This window comes from Neopsephotus bourkii, unplaced genomic scaffold, assembly GCF_033783945.1.
Source record: "Neopsephotus bourkii isolate Nb327-2 ecotype Australia unplaced genomic scaffold, CSIRO-AGI_Nbou_v1 NB_39, whole genome shotgun sequence".
Lineage (NCBI taxonomy): Eukaryota > Metazoa > Chordata > Aves > Psittaciformes > Psittacidae > Neopsephotus > Neopsephotus bourkii.
The window spans coordinates 655,101-673,430 of NW_026900556.1; the positions used below are offsets into that span (position 1 = coordinate 655,101).

An 18,330-nucleotide genomic window follows, 5' to 3' on the forward strand; every position below is an offset into this window, starting at 1 on the left:
AGATGAGAAAAGGCTTGAGCTAGGAAAAAAAGATCACTAAGGATTTAAAAATAGAGTAATTTAAAAATGGTAACAGTGATCTATTTAGGATTTCAAGCATTTTTCCATGTAGATTTTGGTAAGCAGGGTCGTTCTGTAATTTCTTGCCATTTACATTGTGGGAGAATTTGTCTTTTTTAGAGTGCCTGAAAATACTAGGTGAAATGAGGTTCATACCTGTAGGCCTGGGTCCAGGGGAAGCCAAAAAGGAGAGAGTGCTAAAGCCCAGCATCTACCACAGAATAGCCAAGCTGTGCTTCTCTCCTACTTAGAGGCCTACTTTAGTCTGCCAGAAGCAGGATGACACTTAAGTAATACTACTTTATGGCAACATATTCGTAGAATCCCTTGCTGGTTTGGGTTGGAAGTGACCTTAAAGCTCATCCAGCTCCAACCCCTGCCACGGGCAGGGACCCCTTCCACTAGAGCAGCTTGCTCCAAGCCCTTGTGTCCAACCTGGCCTTGAACACTGCCAGGGATGGGGCAGCCACAGCTTCTCTGGGCACCCTGTGCCAGCGCCTCAGCACCCTCACAGGGAAGAGCTTCTGCCTAAGAGCTCAGCTCAGTCTCCCCTCTGGCAGGTTCAAGCCATTCCCCTTTTCCTATCTCTACAGGCCCTTGTCCAAAGCCCCTCTCCAAGTTTCTTGTAAGCCCCTTTAGGCACTGGAGCTGCTCCAAGATCTCCCTGGTGCCTTCTCTTCTCCAGGCTGAACAATGCCCAACCCAGCTTGAATTTCTTTCTCAGATCTACCAAGCAGTGCAGAATTAAGAACTTTTCAAGTTGAACAAGTCCTTCACTTTAAACCAGCAAGCAGTGCAAGCTCCTGAAGAGACACCTTCAAATCCACTTTTGGAACCAGGGTCTTCAGCATCTTGGCTCAAACTTAAGACAGCTCCACTTGTAATCCAAGTTTATGTGAGCTATCCTAACTATATCCTTGATCTTGCTCACATCTGTCATCAAAGGGAAAGGTTCATGTTTACCTGAGAACTAAATTGGACATTTTAACACATATTATATGGAAAAGTTTGCCCAAGTGATGAAGTAAGAACTGATTTATGGCTGTGCAGCAGAGTCTAGAAGTGCCACTTTGGGATGATATGGATTGAAGATGCAGTTACTTTGCTTTTCCATACGAGGAACGCTGCTTCTTCCCAGATGAGCTGTCATGTAACGTAGATGACTCTCTGGAGGAAGAGTTTGCTGCACATTTGCAGTATGTTTTAGCTACTATCAACATTTATATTCCATTGGCATTTGAGCATAAGCACTGATTAGCATAATCATCAATGCTTTAATGTGAAAAATTCCTCCAGGAGACACAGGAGGGATTGAAACTGTTCCCTTCCCCCAGAGGCAAGTCCTTTCCCAAGCTGGCTGCTGCACCAAAAGGTTTGATTCTAGAAACATTCCCAAGAGTAAATGAAACTAGAGAAAACCTCTTAATTCTTGTGTGTGTGTGGAGAAAGCAGGCCCTGATTTAACAATTATTAGGTGACAAGATGTTGTGATTATTTGCCAGCCCTGTGTTGTTTTGACTGCTGCTCTGTGCTGTTGTGTCACCTTTACTGTGTGGGCTGGAACAATCCAGGAGTGTTTTAGAGGCCAAAGTTTTATACTTCAGAGGAAAGATTCTGGTGTCTTCACAAGATAGAAGGCAAAGGGTTTCATGGCACTGCCCTCTTCTAGAGCTTGCCTCAAGCTCCCCAGGGTCAGGAGCTGGTCTCAAAATATCTCCAGAGCCACTTTTCTACATTATTTTAGAGTGGATTTTTACTCTGGTTCTAAAATGATTCACTGACAAGAACTTCAGCTTGGATTTCTGGCTTAAAGAATCTCCTCTTTATGGAGAATAAGGAAAACTTTGAGGGAACTTAAAGTTTGAAAGGTAACATTCATGTGTTGGAAACCTCTTTAGAACTGATCTTTAAACCTCTTACCTTTCTGCTTTTGGGAGGTGACTTTGGGCCTCAGCTCCCATTGACAGATGTGGTCAAGGATGGGTGTCTCGCGGGTGGGTTGATGAGGTCTCTGAGAATGCTTCTCACATCATCATCATGTCTTCAAGAAGTAGACCAGGAAACCTCTAAGGAGCAGGAATAGTTAAGTATTGTCATTGTTCTTGAAATGGCCAGAGAGAAGAATGAGTATTTTTCCAAATGAAATATTTCTTTGGGAGGGAAACAGTACCAAAAGCAGGTGTTTTCTCCAAACATCTGTGTTTATAGACTCACAGTTCTTGTTCTTTCTGCATAAGACACCACACCCTGCACTGAGTAAACCTGGGGACTTTGCAAGACAGAGTAGCATAGAAACCTGTGTGAACATTTGGGGATGTGCAGGGCACTGAACATGCGTGTTGGCTTTGGGTCTCCTGGGCTTTTTTCAGAGAGATGGACTTAAATTTAATTGGCAGAGATTCTCTCTTTTATCTTTATCTCTTGTTTTGATGTGGTAGCCATGGAGAAAAGCCTGAGATTAGTAACAATAGGTTGTTGCAGAATAAGAATAACTCCCTACTTGGATTTAGACTGTAGTAATATTGGGGATTGTGTTTAACTGGAAATACTCAGATCCCAGTGAATAAATACCAGATGCTGTTAGGACATTATTCATCCACCTTGTACTAAATGCTGGTAATCTTTAGCTTTATTCTGAGGGGTGTTTAAGTGGCTTTCACAGGGCTTTTTCTCAGAAAATCTAGGAAGAGACTGAGTGGCTTTTGGGGTGACATGGGTTTAGAAAGAGAGGTAACAGTAGGAACAAAGCCACCAGTCCTTGCTCTTCTTTGCTATGGATGAATCTATCACGGTTTAGTTTCCCTAATGAAGCCATCTGGTATATTACTTAGTTTACCTCTCCTCAGCATCCCAGCATGTTTTGCAGTGTTCCTTTATAAAACAAGTTTACATTTTAGAGCCATATACAAACCAGAGCTCTTCCACTGTATTTAAGTGGAAAGGAATCTCTGCTCTTGCTGGGATGACATTCTGGATGGCAGAGACACACCTAAGAGATAATATCACATATTGTTAAGCTGTACCAGTCAATGTGTTTTTACAACATAAAACTTGTTTCCAAATGATCACGGCTACGTTTCTAGTGGGGGAAACCAGGCATGGATGTCTAGCTCATCTCAAGGCTACAGCAAAAAGGCTGCTTGTCAGAGACCCCAGACTTGAAGACTGAATGAAAACTTGCTTTGATGCCTCTTTTGTATCTGGATGAGAAAGATCCAAGAAACCCCCTTTTCATGAATTGTAGCAGATGATGTCAGAACGCAAACGTGACTTACATCTATTTCTTCCAAGAAGATAAAAAAAGAGTCATTTAATGAGTAAATGTCAAAGATCTGTATTTTCCTGCTGTTTTTTTCATTGTTGAAGATCTGGGAGATGTGAAGATCAAGGTTATTAAAACCAGTTTATGACATTTCTTAGGTGATAAACTCTTTCAAATAAGTCTGCTGCAGGTTTGCTGTTGTCAGGGGCCGACAAGGAATCAGGAGAGGGGCTTCTGGCAAGGGCCCACAGTGATAGTTCAGAGGGGTGGCTTTAAACTGACAGAGGGGAGATTAAATCATGCACTGGTACTTAACTACTACCTTTCTTGTTGCAGTTTATCAGGGCTTGTATATAAGCCTGGTCTCTGGAAGGCTTCCTTCCTCCTTTCAGGAATGCCATCAAAATTCCCATCCTTTTCCTCTTGCTTCACTGCACTATTGTGTAACCCTATAGCACGTGAGACATACAAGAGCTATGTACAGATTCAACCATTTTACGGTATTCTCATTTCCATGTATAGGAAAAAGCTGAATTAATACCAGTCCTGGTTAACCCCTACTTCAGCTTCACCCCTGTGGAAACACCATGAGCAGAGCTGGCAGTGCACAGGGACCATATATGGTCCTCAGGGTAAACGGGAGCACTGCATAGATCTTCCTCCCAGACCCCAGTGCTCGGCGAGGCCTGGCACACCCAGGCCGGCCCCCACACAGCCGCACTGGGCTTCCTGAACCTGCCATCGGTAAGGAGGGGGAAAGACCCGCCTCTCCTCGTTTCGACCCGCAGTCCCGGCTGCCCTAACCGGAGCCCGCTGTGGTGTGGTGCGGTGCGGCGCGGAGGCCACGGGTGCCAGGCAGGGCCTCTGACAAGCGACCGGGGCACGGGAGGGGGGGAAGCGCGGCCTCGGGAGCGGGGGAGCGGCCCGGCAGCCACCGCCGCCGCCCCTCTCCCCTCAGGAAATCGCTGAGGGAGCAGAGAAAGCGCCGGGACCAGCGGATGTGACAGCACTGCGACCCCCCTCAGCCGTGACTGCCCCCTCAGCCAATCACCTCTCGTCTTGTAGCATGACTGACAACCATGCTAGCCAATCGCGCTGTGAGACTCTCCAAAGGGGCCCCGCCCCTTCTCTCCATTGGCCAGACATCCTGTCAATCGGACGAGCTCTTCCCGCCCCTTTCCGGCAGGGGGAAATGCTAGGTAGGAAGGGTGGAGGGGGGAGAAGAAAGGGAAAGCAGCCAATGAAAGGCTAGAGACGGGCACCTCAGCGGCGGAGTGACAGGCGGACGGACCAATGAGCGCGCTCCTTCCACCTCTGGCTCCCTCCCTCAAGGGTGGCGGGGCAGAGGGGGCGCACCTACCGCCCCTTCCCCGTTGGTCTGTCCCACTCCGGGCCTGGCGGGCTAGGTTGAGTTAGCGGCTCGGACCATTGCTCACGGCGGGCGGAGGGGGGTGCGGGCGAGGAGGAAGCAGACGACGAAGGAGGCGGGGGGGCCGGGGGGCGGTTTAAAGAGACAGGAGCCGGGCGGGCGGGCGGCCGGCTGGGGGAGCGGGAGCGGCGGCGGGTGGAGACTCGCCCCTTCCCCACACACGCTCGCTCACACCGCGGCCTGAGTCGCCGCCGCCAGCGCCCCCCCTTTCCCCCCCCCGGCTCCCCTTCCCCTCCGCCAGCCGCTTCCACAGCGGCCTCTATGAGGTAGAAGGGAGCGGCGGCCACTCCGGGGGCGGCAGCGGCCGCTCCAGCCGCCTCCTCCTCCTCCTTCTCTTCCTCGCCTCAGAGAGCCCCATCTTTGTGTGTGAGGGAGAGGGCGGGCGGGAGGGAGTGCGCGCTGCCCGCCCGCTGCCGCCGCGCTTTGTTCGGAGCCGGGGGGCCGTGGCGGCGCGGAGCCCCGGCTCTATGTGCCAGCCGCTGCCCGCGCCCCCACAGCAGCCCGCGGGGGCGGCGGAGGCCGCGCGGCAGGCGGCGGCCTGAGGGGCCGGAGCCCCTGAGGGCGGGCGCGCGGCCGCCCCGGCCCGTGCCCGCGCCCGTGCGGTTGGTGCGGAGCGGGGGAAGGGGCCGGCTCGCTGCCCGCCGGCCCGGCCCGTCTGCGGGTGGATTGATGTGGGGGGGTCTGACATGAGTCCGCCGGCGGCCGGGTGCTGCCATGTGACCGGCTTCAAGGTGGAGAACTGGAAGCAGAACCTGCGGGCGATTTACCAGTGTTTCGTGTGGAGCGGCTCGGCCGAGACCAGGAAGCGCAAGGTACCGGGGGCGGCCCGCATCCACCTTCCCCCCACCCCTCTTCCCCTACCGGCCCTTCCCCACACGCGCTCCCGTCCCTTCCCCTCCCTCCCCCTGCCGACCCACCCGCCCGCCTTCCCTGAGCCGCTCGCACGCACTCCGCCGCCTCGGCCTGCCCGCGGCTGCGGGGAGGGAACGGGTACCCCGCCTTCCTTCCCTCCCTACGGGGCAGGTGGGCCTGAGTCCCCCCCCCACCGTCTTGCTACCGTCCCCGCCCCGCAGACAGCGCCGGGGCTCCGGCACGGGGGAGGGAGAGAAGGAGGAGGAAGCGGCCGGTGTGTCCCCGGTGGCGGGGCCCGGTCACCGGGATGGAGGAGGCGGCCGGCCCCGCTGCCTCCTTCCTTTCCCTCCCTGCCACCTGCCCCGGCGGCGGGGCCGGCTTTCAGCTGCGGGGCTGTTCCGCAGCGCTGCCGCCTCCTCCTTCTATCTCCTCCCGGAGGTGCGGGAGGCAGCGAGGGTTTCCCGGAATACGGCGGCGGCGGGGGAGGGGAGGGAGGCCCGGGGCAACGGGCACGTCCGGCCTGCGGCGGAGCGTTGTGCCCCGTGGGGGCGCGCCCGAGCCCGGGGGCTGCGACGGTGCCGGATGGGGGGGGGGTGGTGGTGAGGTTTGTTGAGTTCTTGCCTTAAAACATAAAAGCCATAAGGTGTTCATTCTGGGAATCCCTTTGGGAAAGGGGGTTCTTGCTGTAGTGCGGGTACACGGAAGGGCAGAGGGCAGTTATCTCTTGGTGGTACTTGGGACGTGAACGGCACAGCAAATGCTAATCCGTGTTAATGGGGAAGAGCACTTATCCCTGTGTATGTTCTAAAATGCTGTCTGTACCCACATGTGTGTTTCTGGACGGTTTCTCTCTTCACTGTGCAGCTAATGACTCTGTTCCCCTGAATCAACTGGATTTACTTCAAAGTGACTTGGCAGATTTCTATTACTCGTCATATTCGTGGCTGAGGAAGGGAGTGCAACAACTGCATGTAGCAAAACTTGGGGCTTGGGACAGCACAGGTTGTGTTTGTGTTGAGGCAACCCATTGAGAACTTTCTGAGCCCAGTTGCTTTGCGTTAAGCTGCTCAGCTTATTATTCATACTAGACCTACAGTGAGAAGGATGCGCTTCAAGGCTGATGTACCTGACCACTTTGTGTGTTCATTTGTGTTCTCAACAATGCAGTTTTCCATTTTTTTTACATAAAGAGGAAAAGGAAAGGAATCTTAGAAACATATTTCACTTGATAGCCCTGCAAAATATGGTCAAACTGATTTTTCTGTACTTATAATCACCCTACAAGTCAATATTATTAAGTTTATTAGTCAAAATCTGGTTTTACTTGGCCTTTAGTGTGTCAAAGTAGAAATTGGGATACAGTATATGGTACTTAGGCTTAAATGGAGGAAAAAATATACCTGTGCTGCGGAATCAAAAATGGCAAGTGAGGTAAGATGTCTCGGACGAATGTAAAGCAAGAGTTAGGTGGAAAAATGCAAATGAAATTTCATTAGCAAAATTACCACCTTAGTGCTTTATTTTCATGTGGAGCATCTTTTGTAACCTGCATACTCTTTGTGTGCTGCAAGTTTGGGTTTTGTTTTCATCTGATGTGTTCCTCGTTGCTTGAAAAACCAGCTGGAAATACATAATAATCCATTGTAATCAATCTGTTCTTACTTCCTCTTTCTGATAGAACAGAACAGGATTGTTTCAAAATCGACTGCCGTCTCATGGAAAACAGCAGTTTTCCAAATCCATGATGAAAATGCTTCCTCCCCCCCCCCCCCTTTTATTTTTTAGGAGGTTACCAGTCTGAAAATAGTTGGATTCCTGCATTCAGCCAACCTGAAATAGTGGGAGTATATGAGCACATGTAGGGAAGCATTTTGGCCAGCTGAATTTGGGGTTCAGTTCCCAGTCTCTATTCATAAGGATTGAGGAAAGTATATAAAGGACAGTTAACAGTACTTCCCTCTCCTGCATATGGATATGAGGCATTCTTCCATGGAATTTTTCTTTCATGAAATTCTCTGTCTGTGTGTGTGCCTTAGAATTTCACATGTAAAATTTGATACAGAGTGTTTTCTGTTTGGAGGCACGTTTCTAGTCTAATAACTAGCAAACAGTCCTTTGTCCTTTAATATTTTATATCTACATATATTATGTATGTGTGTGTAGATATATTGTAGGAGCATAGCTCTGCTTCAGAATACCTATTTAGCAGTAAGGATTCTTGGTCTTAATCAAAATGATGAGGTCAAATTAAAGGTTTGGTAAAGGGTGATGTTCTTTTTGTTGCAGAATCAAGGACAATCTCATCATTTAGCACAGAAAACGTTTGACATGGGTAGTAGTTGATAGATAATGGGAAGCACTGGTCAATGTAACTGTTGGTCAGGTGAACCCAGCTGTAAAATTGTTTTGGCTGGCTGGTGACAGCCAGATCTCAATTGTTAGCTTTCTATAATGATAACATACTATATTCCTCCTAAGGCTGTCTTAAAAATCCAAATAGCAATAGGAACTGCAGGGGGCAGAAAGTGTCCGTTCCTCCTGCTTTTCTTCCCCTGCCTGCTGTGTTCTGCTTTGGAAGACCATTTTAATGCTGCTTTGCTGTTTGCTATTCATTTTTAATACGTACCTTTTCCTGCAAATAAGCTTTTATGAGCTTCAGCTCTCGGTTCAGTATGCTTCACAGCCATCATTTTGAATAGGAGAGCTGTAAAGCGCAGTTTATAGTTGGAAAGCTGTCTCCTGAATGTAGATTTGAATCCTCTGTCAGAAGCAAGAGGTAATTCTCTGTGTGTATCTTTGTAGATCCTGGATTTCTGGTGAAGGTTTTAGGAGTGTGTTCGCTTCTGAAGCATTGTCTATGCCGGGATCTGAGCTGCTGTCATGGTGCATCGTTGTGTCTACACGAAGGAGTAAGGCTGTAGCTTTCCTTACCTCACTGCGTCTTGGCGGAAGTAGCAAAGTGCAGCAGTTGTAGTCCACACTGTTCTAGGCAGAGGCTTCACTGTGGTGCAGATGTGGTGCTGATGGTAAAGCCTAAGTGAAGACAAAACATGTCACGCTGAAGGGTGGAACAGGGAAGGGGTAGAAGAAGAAATCTGAAGAATTGACTCTTGAAATGGTAATAATTGTGATCTAAAATTGGAATTAGATTTCAGGGCTAAAGCTGTATGTAAAGTGGCACAAAATTCGTGTTGACCCTGCTGGCTTTAGGACTTTGACCTGTAACTCTTGATTTTTAATTTGGGATAGTTAGAATCTGTTTAAGAAGCTGATGGCAAAGCTCATGCTCCTGTGGGTTGTGCACTTTACCTTGAATATTCTGATGTGGAAAGTACCTCACATTTAATTAAGTAACACTGTAGAATAGCTCCTTAAATCTGACACCACTACCTCCATTTAGTAGTTATGGAAGAACGAGAGGATGCTGACAGGACTTTGGCCAACCTTTTGTGCAGCTCTTTCCATTTTTCTGTCAGGTCACACTTCAAATCCTTTGCTTATTCCTTTAGAATTAAAGATGAGAAAAGTCTCTTTTGCAAGTAGCTTTTGGTCCCCAATCAGACATATAGGTGCACTGCTGTGCCTCGGAGTAGGTAAGTAATGGTTTCAGTGCTTGAAGAGCAGCTGAATTGACGATTGAATTGTGGTTTACTGGGCTATACACCTTGGAGGAAAACAGTCTGCTTCATTCTGAAAGGGTTTTATTATCACTGCTCTGAAAAAGGCTCTCTGATAAAAGTAAACCCTCATCGTGACTACGGTCATGATATGCACAAGGTCCTATCTGGAATTTCAGTATGTTTGTTCTGTGCCTCTGCCAATAGATCAAAGAATAATTGCCTGTCAGGGTTGTATGCTCACACGGATGGCGGGAGCATTCTCAGCATATTTCCTCCTGTTTGAGAGCTGCTCTTGGGTTTTCCATTATTATTATTCTCTCTTTACATGGGCCCTCCAGACTGATTGATGCTTTCAGATCTGAAGAAGCATTTTCATGACCTTTCTCTAGGTATCCTCCCCATGTATCTGCAACTTCCGTCGTTCGTTCCTTGTAGTATTTGACAGAGGATTGATTCATAGACACTTGGAGCTGAAGCAACTTTGGTTCATGTCCTGACTTTCAAAGCAGAAAAAGCTTAATGATATCTTAGCAAATAAATGCCGTGTCATGTTTGCAAAGTGTTGTGGTTCACAGGCTAAATCGATGTGTTAAGTTTGTTCTAAAATGACCTGGCAGTCACAGGCTGAGCTAATGGTGGAACTTCTCATCTCCTGCTTGTTGAGGCACGTTTGCTCGCGTTCTTCCTTGCAGTCTTCCCCATATACCTGTCCAGGAACAGGCAAGTGGTGCTTAGGCAGTTTGCTTTATACCACAACAGATCGGCAAGGAACCTTACCAGGCTATGCAGCCTTCTCAGAGCTCAGTGTTTTGATTGCTTAAATTAATAAGGAAATCTTAGCTTGTTTTTCTTTAATGTTTTTAGCATATGCACCAAACTTCTGGATTACAAATCCTGTGGAGAATTTGAAAGAAGAGCCTAGGATTCAAGAAGCATGTCTCTTTCAGCTGCATACTCCGCTTTGGCTGCCTGTGTGAGCTGTCTGATTCACTCAGGAGGGATGTTCTTCTTTGCCATGTGTTGTGGGGACAGCCTTCTCTCTGAAAGCCCCTAAGAAGTGTTAAACTCAACTGCAAGCTTCGTTGGTCAGGAGGTCTGCAGTTTCATACCTGAGCAGTCTTCCTTAGTTCTTAATCTCTAAGGAGTAATAAGGTCCTTAGACCTGCTGAAGGTAATACTGTCTTTCCTTGTCCTGTCTTTCACATGGAGGCACGATCTTTGGTGTGAGAGAGATCCAGACATGAGATTTTAGCTCTATACACAGATTGAGGATGTTCCACTGAGCTTGTGTCTCTGGTGGTGAAGAAGAGTACAAGACCTTCCTCTTCCTAGTGGTGTTAATCCCTATTTTGTACCCTCATTTAAATAAATGGTTGATTTCTGGGCTAAAGGTCAGGAATTAGCCTTGCACCATGAACTCTGAGGTGGTGAATAGCAATTCTTCAGTCATGGGATCTGAGCATCAGGACATACCCAAACACTTGCTCATCTCTGTCTCTAAGGTCAACACTTCCATTGTGATTTAAAGGTTACATAGGTCTCTGTCACCAAAGCTGACTCATGGATAGCAGTTGTATTGGAACCATTTCCTTCTCTGTTTAATACGGATGGAGAGACAAGCACAGTAAATGCAATTTTCCTTGGTGCAGAGAAAGAAGCTGGATCTGCATAAGCTGGTAAAAGAAAATAGGGATATGCTGGACAAGAAGTCTTCTTTTCTTCTGTAGTCTTACCAGCAGTGAAGGTTTTCTAATATCCAGGCTGTCTGCTGGGAGCAGTTGTAGCATCTCTCTAATTTTCTCTGCAGCCAACAGTCTTGTTTGCTTAGTGTTGAAAATGGTTGAAAGCTTTCAAACTAGAATGACACTTCGTAGTGTGAAGGTGAGCAGGGTGGAACGGCTTCGCTTGATTTGTTGGACCTATTTGTTGAGCTTTATTTTAAGCCAGCAAAGCTTGAAACCCCAAACAAAGCTTAGCTGATATCCTCATCTTTGTTTTGGGCCTTAATCTGTAGCGCTAACATGAAACCAGAGCTGCGAATGAGTTTCAGACCTTCTACTCGCCTTTCATTTGAGGATTTTCTGTCTTAGTAACTGGAGTAACAAATCAATGGGTAAATGCTGCTGACTGATAGTGGAAGCTGCCTGCTCATGAATTGCTGACTCCCCTTCTCCTGACTTACTGCTGCTTGAGCCAGAGCAAAAAAAAACCCAGTACATTTTCCTTTGGGACATACTTTGGGGATTCTCTTTGTAACAAATGCTGTTGCAACTCTTAGTTTGATTCCCAGTGGTGGCTGTGGTTTGTTTGAAACCAGAAAAAGATTACCTTGGTTTAAAAGCTTGCGTTTCTCACCTTAAACCTGGCACTCATAGTGTTCCCTGTTTATGTGTAGTGGACTTGTAGCTATGCTTTGTTGAGGTCTTTCTCCTGGTAGATGTAGGGCTTTTGTTATTGACCATACATTTCCATTTTGTCTGACTCATGGCTACTTGAAAATGTTGGGTTTGTGTTTTTAATACTGGTATTCCTATGGTTCACCAAGTATTTACAATGTGTCTGTAGCACACAACAGCATTAAGGTGAAGAGATTCATAGGTACTCTTGCTTCTATATCAGGTACAGCAGCATCACAAGGGAGGCAGTCTGAAGGTGACCTGTATGCATTTCACTGGATTTACTAGAACTGTGTAGCATTTTCTTTTAACCATGCAAAGAACCATTGTTGTTAGAGCCTTTTTAGATTTGGCTAGAAAGAGCAGCTATCTCCAGTCTCTTGTTAACCCCTGGACCATGGAGTGAAGTGAGTGAAATGCAGTAATGACGTTACAGTTGATTACGTTATCCTGGCTGTGTTGTCAGCAAGCAGTGCTGGAGCACAAGGAGCGCCATATGCTACCCAAGAGGCCTGAACTGGGAACATTTGCTTAGCAGAAGCGGTTCTAGAAGCTGATAGATCTGTTCTGACTGGATGAAAGCTCTGTCTTGGTAGTTGTATTCTTTTACGTATTGATTTGGCAGTCCTTTATGTACACTCTGCTTAATTCAAGATAAGAACTTCGCTGCACTATAATATAATCAATGTTGTAAAGAGTTACTCACTGCGTTCTGTTTGGTTCCAAGCAGGGGAACTACATTAATGCAACCTGCATAGGAGCACCACAAGGATCTGTGGTTTACTCTGGTGCTAGGACAGATCCCCCACGTGGAGCTCTCTTGTTTAAGAACCATTTTATCCGTTTCAAGACCTATTTGATGATCAGTAAATTGAACTGTTACCTGACACTAGTTGCCTCAAAGTAACCTGAGATTCACTTTATCAGTTGGTAACTGATTAGCAGCAAGCTGTCTGTCTTGTCACCTTCTTTTGTGTGTGAAATACAGCAAATACTCAACTGTTTTTCAACTCTCTACTACCGAAAGGTACGATGTTACTCAGTTTGGGTTTTTTTAAACCTCTCAGTTATATATAACACCAATTTAAAGTTCTTACTATTTTCTGTCTGTCTCTTCTGCTTTTCCAAGTTGGTAGGAATCACTTTTTCCCCCTCTTCTCACTCTTCCTTTCCTGTGTTTAGTGGAGCTTGAAATTAACATGGCTTTTCTTGTCTACCTTTTGCATAGTATCACTGATGATGTCAGCATATCCCTGGGAAGGTTTACAGTGCACTAAAGATGTCATTGAATAAAAAATGTGGCTATTAGATAAGGTGAAACTCAGAAAAATAAAAAAGTAGGCATGGTAACAAAAGTTGTTCTCAACAAAAACGTGTCTTTTTAGCATCAATATTGGGAGCTAGTGGAAGTTCTCATGTCCCGTAACAAATTTTGACATTAAACGGGTCAAATACATTAAATATCCTCATATTAAAAGCAGTAGTGAGAAGCAGTTCACTGAGTGTGACACTGCCTCAGTAGTAACTCTGAAGACAGAGCCTGGGTTTAGCTGTGCTTACGCAGTCTTGTTCTTACACTGTGCTGTGTGTGCAGTATTGGTTTGCCCGCACACTGAGCTCTTCTGCAAATACATGAAAAACACAACTCTTCATAAATTCATTGAGTTGTATTTACGTAGAATTAAACTGTAGAGATGATTGATCTGCATTCCAATTAAGAGATTATTAGAATATCTCTTTATCATTAGCATCTTAAACTGCAGTTCTGTGTTGCAACTCGTGCCCTAATATATTAAACTAAGTTTTCATATATATATATATATGTTGATCCACAATTTAAAAAGTAGCATGTATGATTCAAAGAGTAAAAGTTACCAAATTAGTAGTAACTTAATTTTTGCCTAAACACATGAAAGTCCCTGCAGTACTTGAATACAGTTAAGCGCTGGAATGATGGAGTGAGTATCAAACGCCGACGTGGCACTGAGTTCCATCTGTGGCATTTGCCTTACTTGTCACCTCATGCATCCAAGTGGCCTTTTTAAAATAGGGTTTGGCTTTGGATTCATCTTACTGAATTCCAGGGCTTTTATAGGTATGTTTTGCTTCTGTTTTTAAAGGGCTTTTGGTTTGAATAAAGTACAGACTTGAGTTCTATTGCTTCAGTCTGTATTAGCACACGGAGAAAAACCAGCAGCTTATAACCTTTATTTTTGCCCCCCTTGTGCCCCAGTTTCTGTTAAAAAAGGGTAAATTTTCTTTTCCTTGTGTCTTTGAACCACCTAATGTTATTTCACAAAGTCTGCCTACTTATAATATGTGCTTCTATCCTGTGCATTCAGACTTGTTGCATGCAAGTCTGATGGTAAGGGACCTTTACAATATAATTGGTAACTAAAGGTAAGATTTATTGCACAGCAGATGTATGACAACTTCCTAAGTGAAGACAGCTGAGATAGCTGACTGATTTCAGTACCTCATTTGTGTTAGGTGAGATTTGGTGACCCTGTGCCCTCCAGTGACAAATGCAAGATTTGTCTGGAAGCTTCATGTTTTGCTTTGCTGTGCTTCATTATCTTCATATTACTGCTTACTTTTGTTCTGAAACTGGATCATTGTCCTGCTTGGCAGCTAGTGACCAGGTGAAATTCTCAAATAATCTTGTTTTCTGTATATTGCTGACTTCTGTCATGTTCTCTTAGCAAGCATCCCTCCCCCTGAAGCTTATGATGGGATATTATTTTCTAAATAACATTCAGTTCTTTGGTCATTCATGACTACGTTTTGTGGGTTTGGTTGTGGGATGCTCTTAACAGTGATGTGGAGAACAGAATGAGGAAAGCAGGGAAAATAGCTTCAAGCACTGTTGCAGTTATGGGTGTGAAGAGGAACAAGGCTCTTCTGTCATTAGGAGGCTGTTCCCTAGGGAAACCGATCTTACACGTTTTCCAGTGTAATTTTATCTTGCTGCCCTTAGCAATGTGTTTCTTTGTCACACAGTAATTCAACTGCTTAGAACTTTTCCTGATGTGCAAGTTCCAGGTTCGTCTCAATAAATTCATTTTCTCCATTTCTTAGCTTTTCTGCATGGATTCAGCCACCAGAACTGATTCAGCCTTGCACATGCGACAGAGTTGCTCTCAACCATGAGTTTGCTAATGAAAGGGGCCTAAACTACAGTGTGCGATGGAGTGGTACCAGAGTTCATAATGATACAGAGTGTATCACTATCTGTGGAACAGTGTCAACTGTGAACAGGAAAAATACTCTGGGAGCGCTGTTAATCCATGTGATTAAGTATTTAATGAAAGGAAACTTTTTGGGAGAGATCCTGCTATCTTGGGTCTCGGGGACATGTTCTAATTGGAATGTAAGATTTTAGGCCCTTGTTAAAAGGTTTCAGACAGTAGGAGATGGGTGTTTTTTCTGTCTTAGGCTGAGTACTGCAAAAGTCTGACTGTAGAAAACCAGGAGTCCAGTTCAGCAGCAACTCTTTATACAATAAGCAATGTAATTCTGTAAGGATGTTGTATCTGTAAGTTGAAATTCTTTTGCAAATGAACTGTTTTTTAAGCAGTGGTAAAAAATCATAAGAAATGACATGAAGGAGAGATCGAGTTAGAAAAATCTGACAAATTTAAACCAAAATGAATTAAAATTTCATAGCTAGTTCTGCATGTGGGGACTAGTGAGTTACAAGTAGGTTATGGAATTGGTAAATGGTCTGGAAGAGAAAATTGTCATTCAACTACAGGACAGGGCAATGTTTGATTGAGCAGAGAAAGCAATGGGAAATTTGGACCTTTCAGTGCATTATCACTGAAGACTGGTCAGTGGAGAGCATGAAAGCCAGCTCTTTAGGAGTGCTGGTATGTGTGCCTTCCCAAATAGTGTAAGGAATTGCCAGCTCTTGGCTGTGTGTTCCTACTATTGTATCACACGCTGCATTGAGTTGATGCAATTGTGCTGTGAACCAGAACAAATAAAGATGAAAAATACTATTTTCCTCTTCTTAGAGCCTATTCAGGTGTAATACTACGATGTTATGTGTCAATGCAGGGTTGAGGAAGCAGCTATAGTGTTGGTAGCTTGAGTGGAGGTGTGCCTGGGTGATGCTCAGAGGCTGCGTATGGCAGTTTGAGTAACAAGCACTGCCTTCCACTGGACTTTGCCACTGACAGATTGGCTCTGTTTGAATGTTCTCCATGTACAAATGGTTTCTTCTTCAAAGAAGAAAGCGTGGCTGGTACTGACTTCATTTGAAAGGTTCTGTAAAGTGACTGATGTTACTGCTACGGTTGTGTGGTGGTGCCTGCTGTTGTAAGTGGTGAAGGATTTCACCAGTGTAGTGGCGTGTGCTGAGTCTGTTGGGTGAAACTTATGTCTGCAGTTATTAGAACTTACTCCTGCGTGACAATAATTTGCTTCTACTTCAGTTTCCTGGTGAATAATAAATAATGCAGGAAGTGTAGAATGCCTGTAACCTGTGATCAGCTATTACAGCAAATCTACTTTTCACATTACATTTAATGAAATGAATAGTGTTTTTTCTGAGTAATCAAGTTATAAGCCACTTTGACTCTTTAAAGAGGCCTGTCTCTAAGTTAAGGTTTGTGTTTTATAATTAAAATCTGAAGATATTTTAACTTCTTCTGTTGGTTCAAAGCTTCTGATCATGGGATATGTGCCTAGATCATGCTCATGCTGCATCTAGTTGGGGATGATGGGGTAATGGGATTGTAAATTAGGTCTTTATGGTACTCGTTTTCCTCTGACCTATTCCCTTGCATAGTCTAGAGCAGCCCCAAGGCAGCACTCCAGTAACACCTTGACATGCTGCCTGGGGTCAAGGATAGATGCTGGCTCTGCAACCCCATCAGGGCATCCCCTGCAACTGGCTGTGCTCGTACTCTGTTACTCTTGTGCAGCCATGGAAGGGACTTGACTAGGATCTCTGTGGGTCTCTTATTTTGTTGAGGGCATACATAACATAGGATTCAGCTTTTGAAACGTTCTGAGTGTTAGCATCTCCTTTTTCTAGTTTTATGCTTCCCTACTATCTGTGAAATGTTAAATTCCATTGCTTGAACAGATAATCAGATCAAAGAAAATCTATCTTAATGTTGAGCAGGTATGGTTATTTCAGATGCTTGGAAATACCTGACCGAAATAGACTTAGGCACCTTTGTTGGGAGGGATTTTCTTTTTCCAGCGTCTTGGGTTATATCAACTATCTGTGCAGCAAACACCAGCAGAATCAAATCCAGCCTTGCCAGCTATTTTGGGCTGGGATTAGAAGTGTTAGCTGCATTAATGGGGCAATTAGAGCAAACTCTTCTGTGGCAGGAGTGTGATGAAACACTGGGTAAGTTGGTGTATCTCTGCTCCTCTCGAAAACGTCTACTATTTGAGCAGCCACCACGTAATACAATTCAAGGAGCTTCAGCCATTTACTGTCCTCATCTCCACAAACTGGAGATTTTCAGATGTGGGATTTGTGGGGTGCACCTTCTGCAGGTGAAACTCTTCTGCTGCTGCTGGGAGACTACTCTGAGTAAGCTTGAACCTGAATACAAAGGCCACAGGATTGAGGTGGACCAGCATATATCTGAATATAATGCACTAGCAGCAACAACAGGTTTCACTGGTATTCCAAGAAGTTAATTTATTATGGTAAAAGCTATAAAGTCAGTTTCCGAAATGAAGGAATTCAAACTCCTGATGAAAGATAATCACACTAAACTGTGTCACTTGGATGGAGGCTGATCTTCCCAGCCAATGCAGCATGAATTTCATCATTATAAGCCACTATTAAAAAGTTATAGATATATTTGCCCAATTTCTTTACAAAGTAGATTCTTCCAAACTGACTTCAGTTACAGGATCTCTTCAACTCAGTGTTTACTCCTCCTCTTTGCTAGACAACAGTTTTGTTACCTTTGTAGTTGCAGAGAAGCTTCTAATCTTGGGGAATTGGAGCTGATTTCCTAGCAAGATAGTAGGTGAATTGTAATCCTTCCTTACAAAATCCTCAGCACATACTGTTCTTTGGATTCTCTCTCATGCTGTCTTATTTAAAGAGTTTGGAGGTACATTATATCTACTTACAGGTATGTGTTTGAAATAAAGCTTTCGAAGGAAATTGTCAAACACTTCTTTTGTCCTGGTTTTCTTCATCGCTGACTCCCTTATCCTCACCTTTTCCTATGCTTCACCTCACACTGCTTAACTTGAAGTATTTCCTTCAACTTCAGGTCTTGGAACACAGAGTGTGTGAAATGAGTTGTATCAGCATTGATATTACACATTTTGTTTGGTTTGTAAAGCAAAGTTGTATCAAGAGCTGAAGCTGATAAACGGTAGAAACTACAAACTGTGCTTATAGAACAAAGAGCAGAAGTCATGTTTTACAGTCTATCAACTCTGCAAAGCAAAAGGTCTGTGTTTTGTGATTGTTCAGTTAGGAAGGAGAGTCCATGATGTTTTCTTCAGCTTTATGGCTTTCTTCACTTCCATGTGCAGTTGTTACGTAGAGAAACTTGTGGTAAGGAGCTTTGTTTCAGTTTTCTTCTCTTTGTGGTGCTCAGTCAGCTGGAATGGAGGAACATGGCTCTGCTGACCAGAGCTCCTTAGTAGAGTTGGTTTTGATGTAATGTCATCCCTACTTTGCAGTGAGGCCAGAGCAGGTTTTGAATCTGCGCTTAACTCACA

The 18,330-nt window shown here is 45.0% G+C and overlaps 1 protein-coding gene across 2 annotated transcripts in view; it reads left to right on the forward strand.

The window, feature by feature from the left end:
* The first annotated feature begins 5,310 nt into the window (after positions 1 to 5,310).
* The window catches only part of USP22 (ubiquitin specific peptidase 22), a 100,190-nt gene continuing 87,170 nt past the window's right edge, over positions 5,311 to 18,330 (forward strand). Inside the window, exon 1 of one of the 2 annotated variants that reach the window (XM_061346233.1) lies at positions 5,311 to 5,563. In XM_061346233.1, the coding sequence (XP_061202217.1) occupies positions 5,438 to 5,563 (126 nt within the window). In that variant the 5' untranslated portion in view covers positions 5,311 to 5,437. The remainder of the gene's footprint in view (positions 5,564 to 18,330) is intronic. The other variant, XM_061346229.1, reaches the window with a different exon arrangement.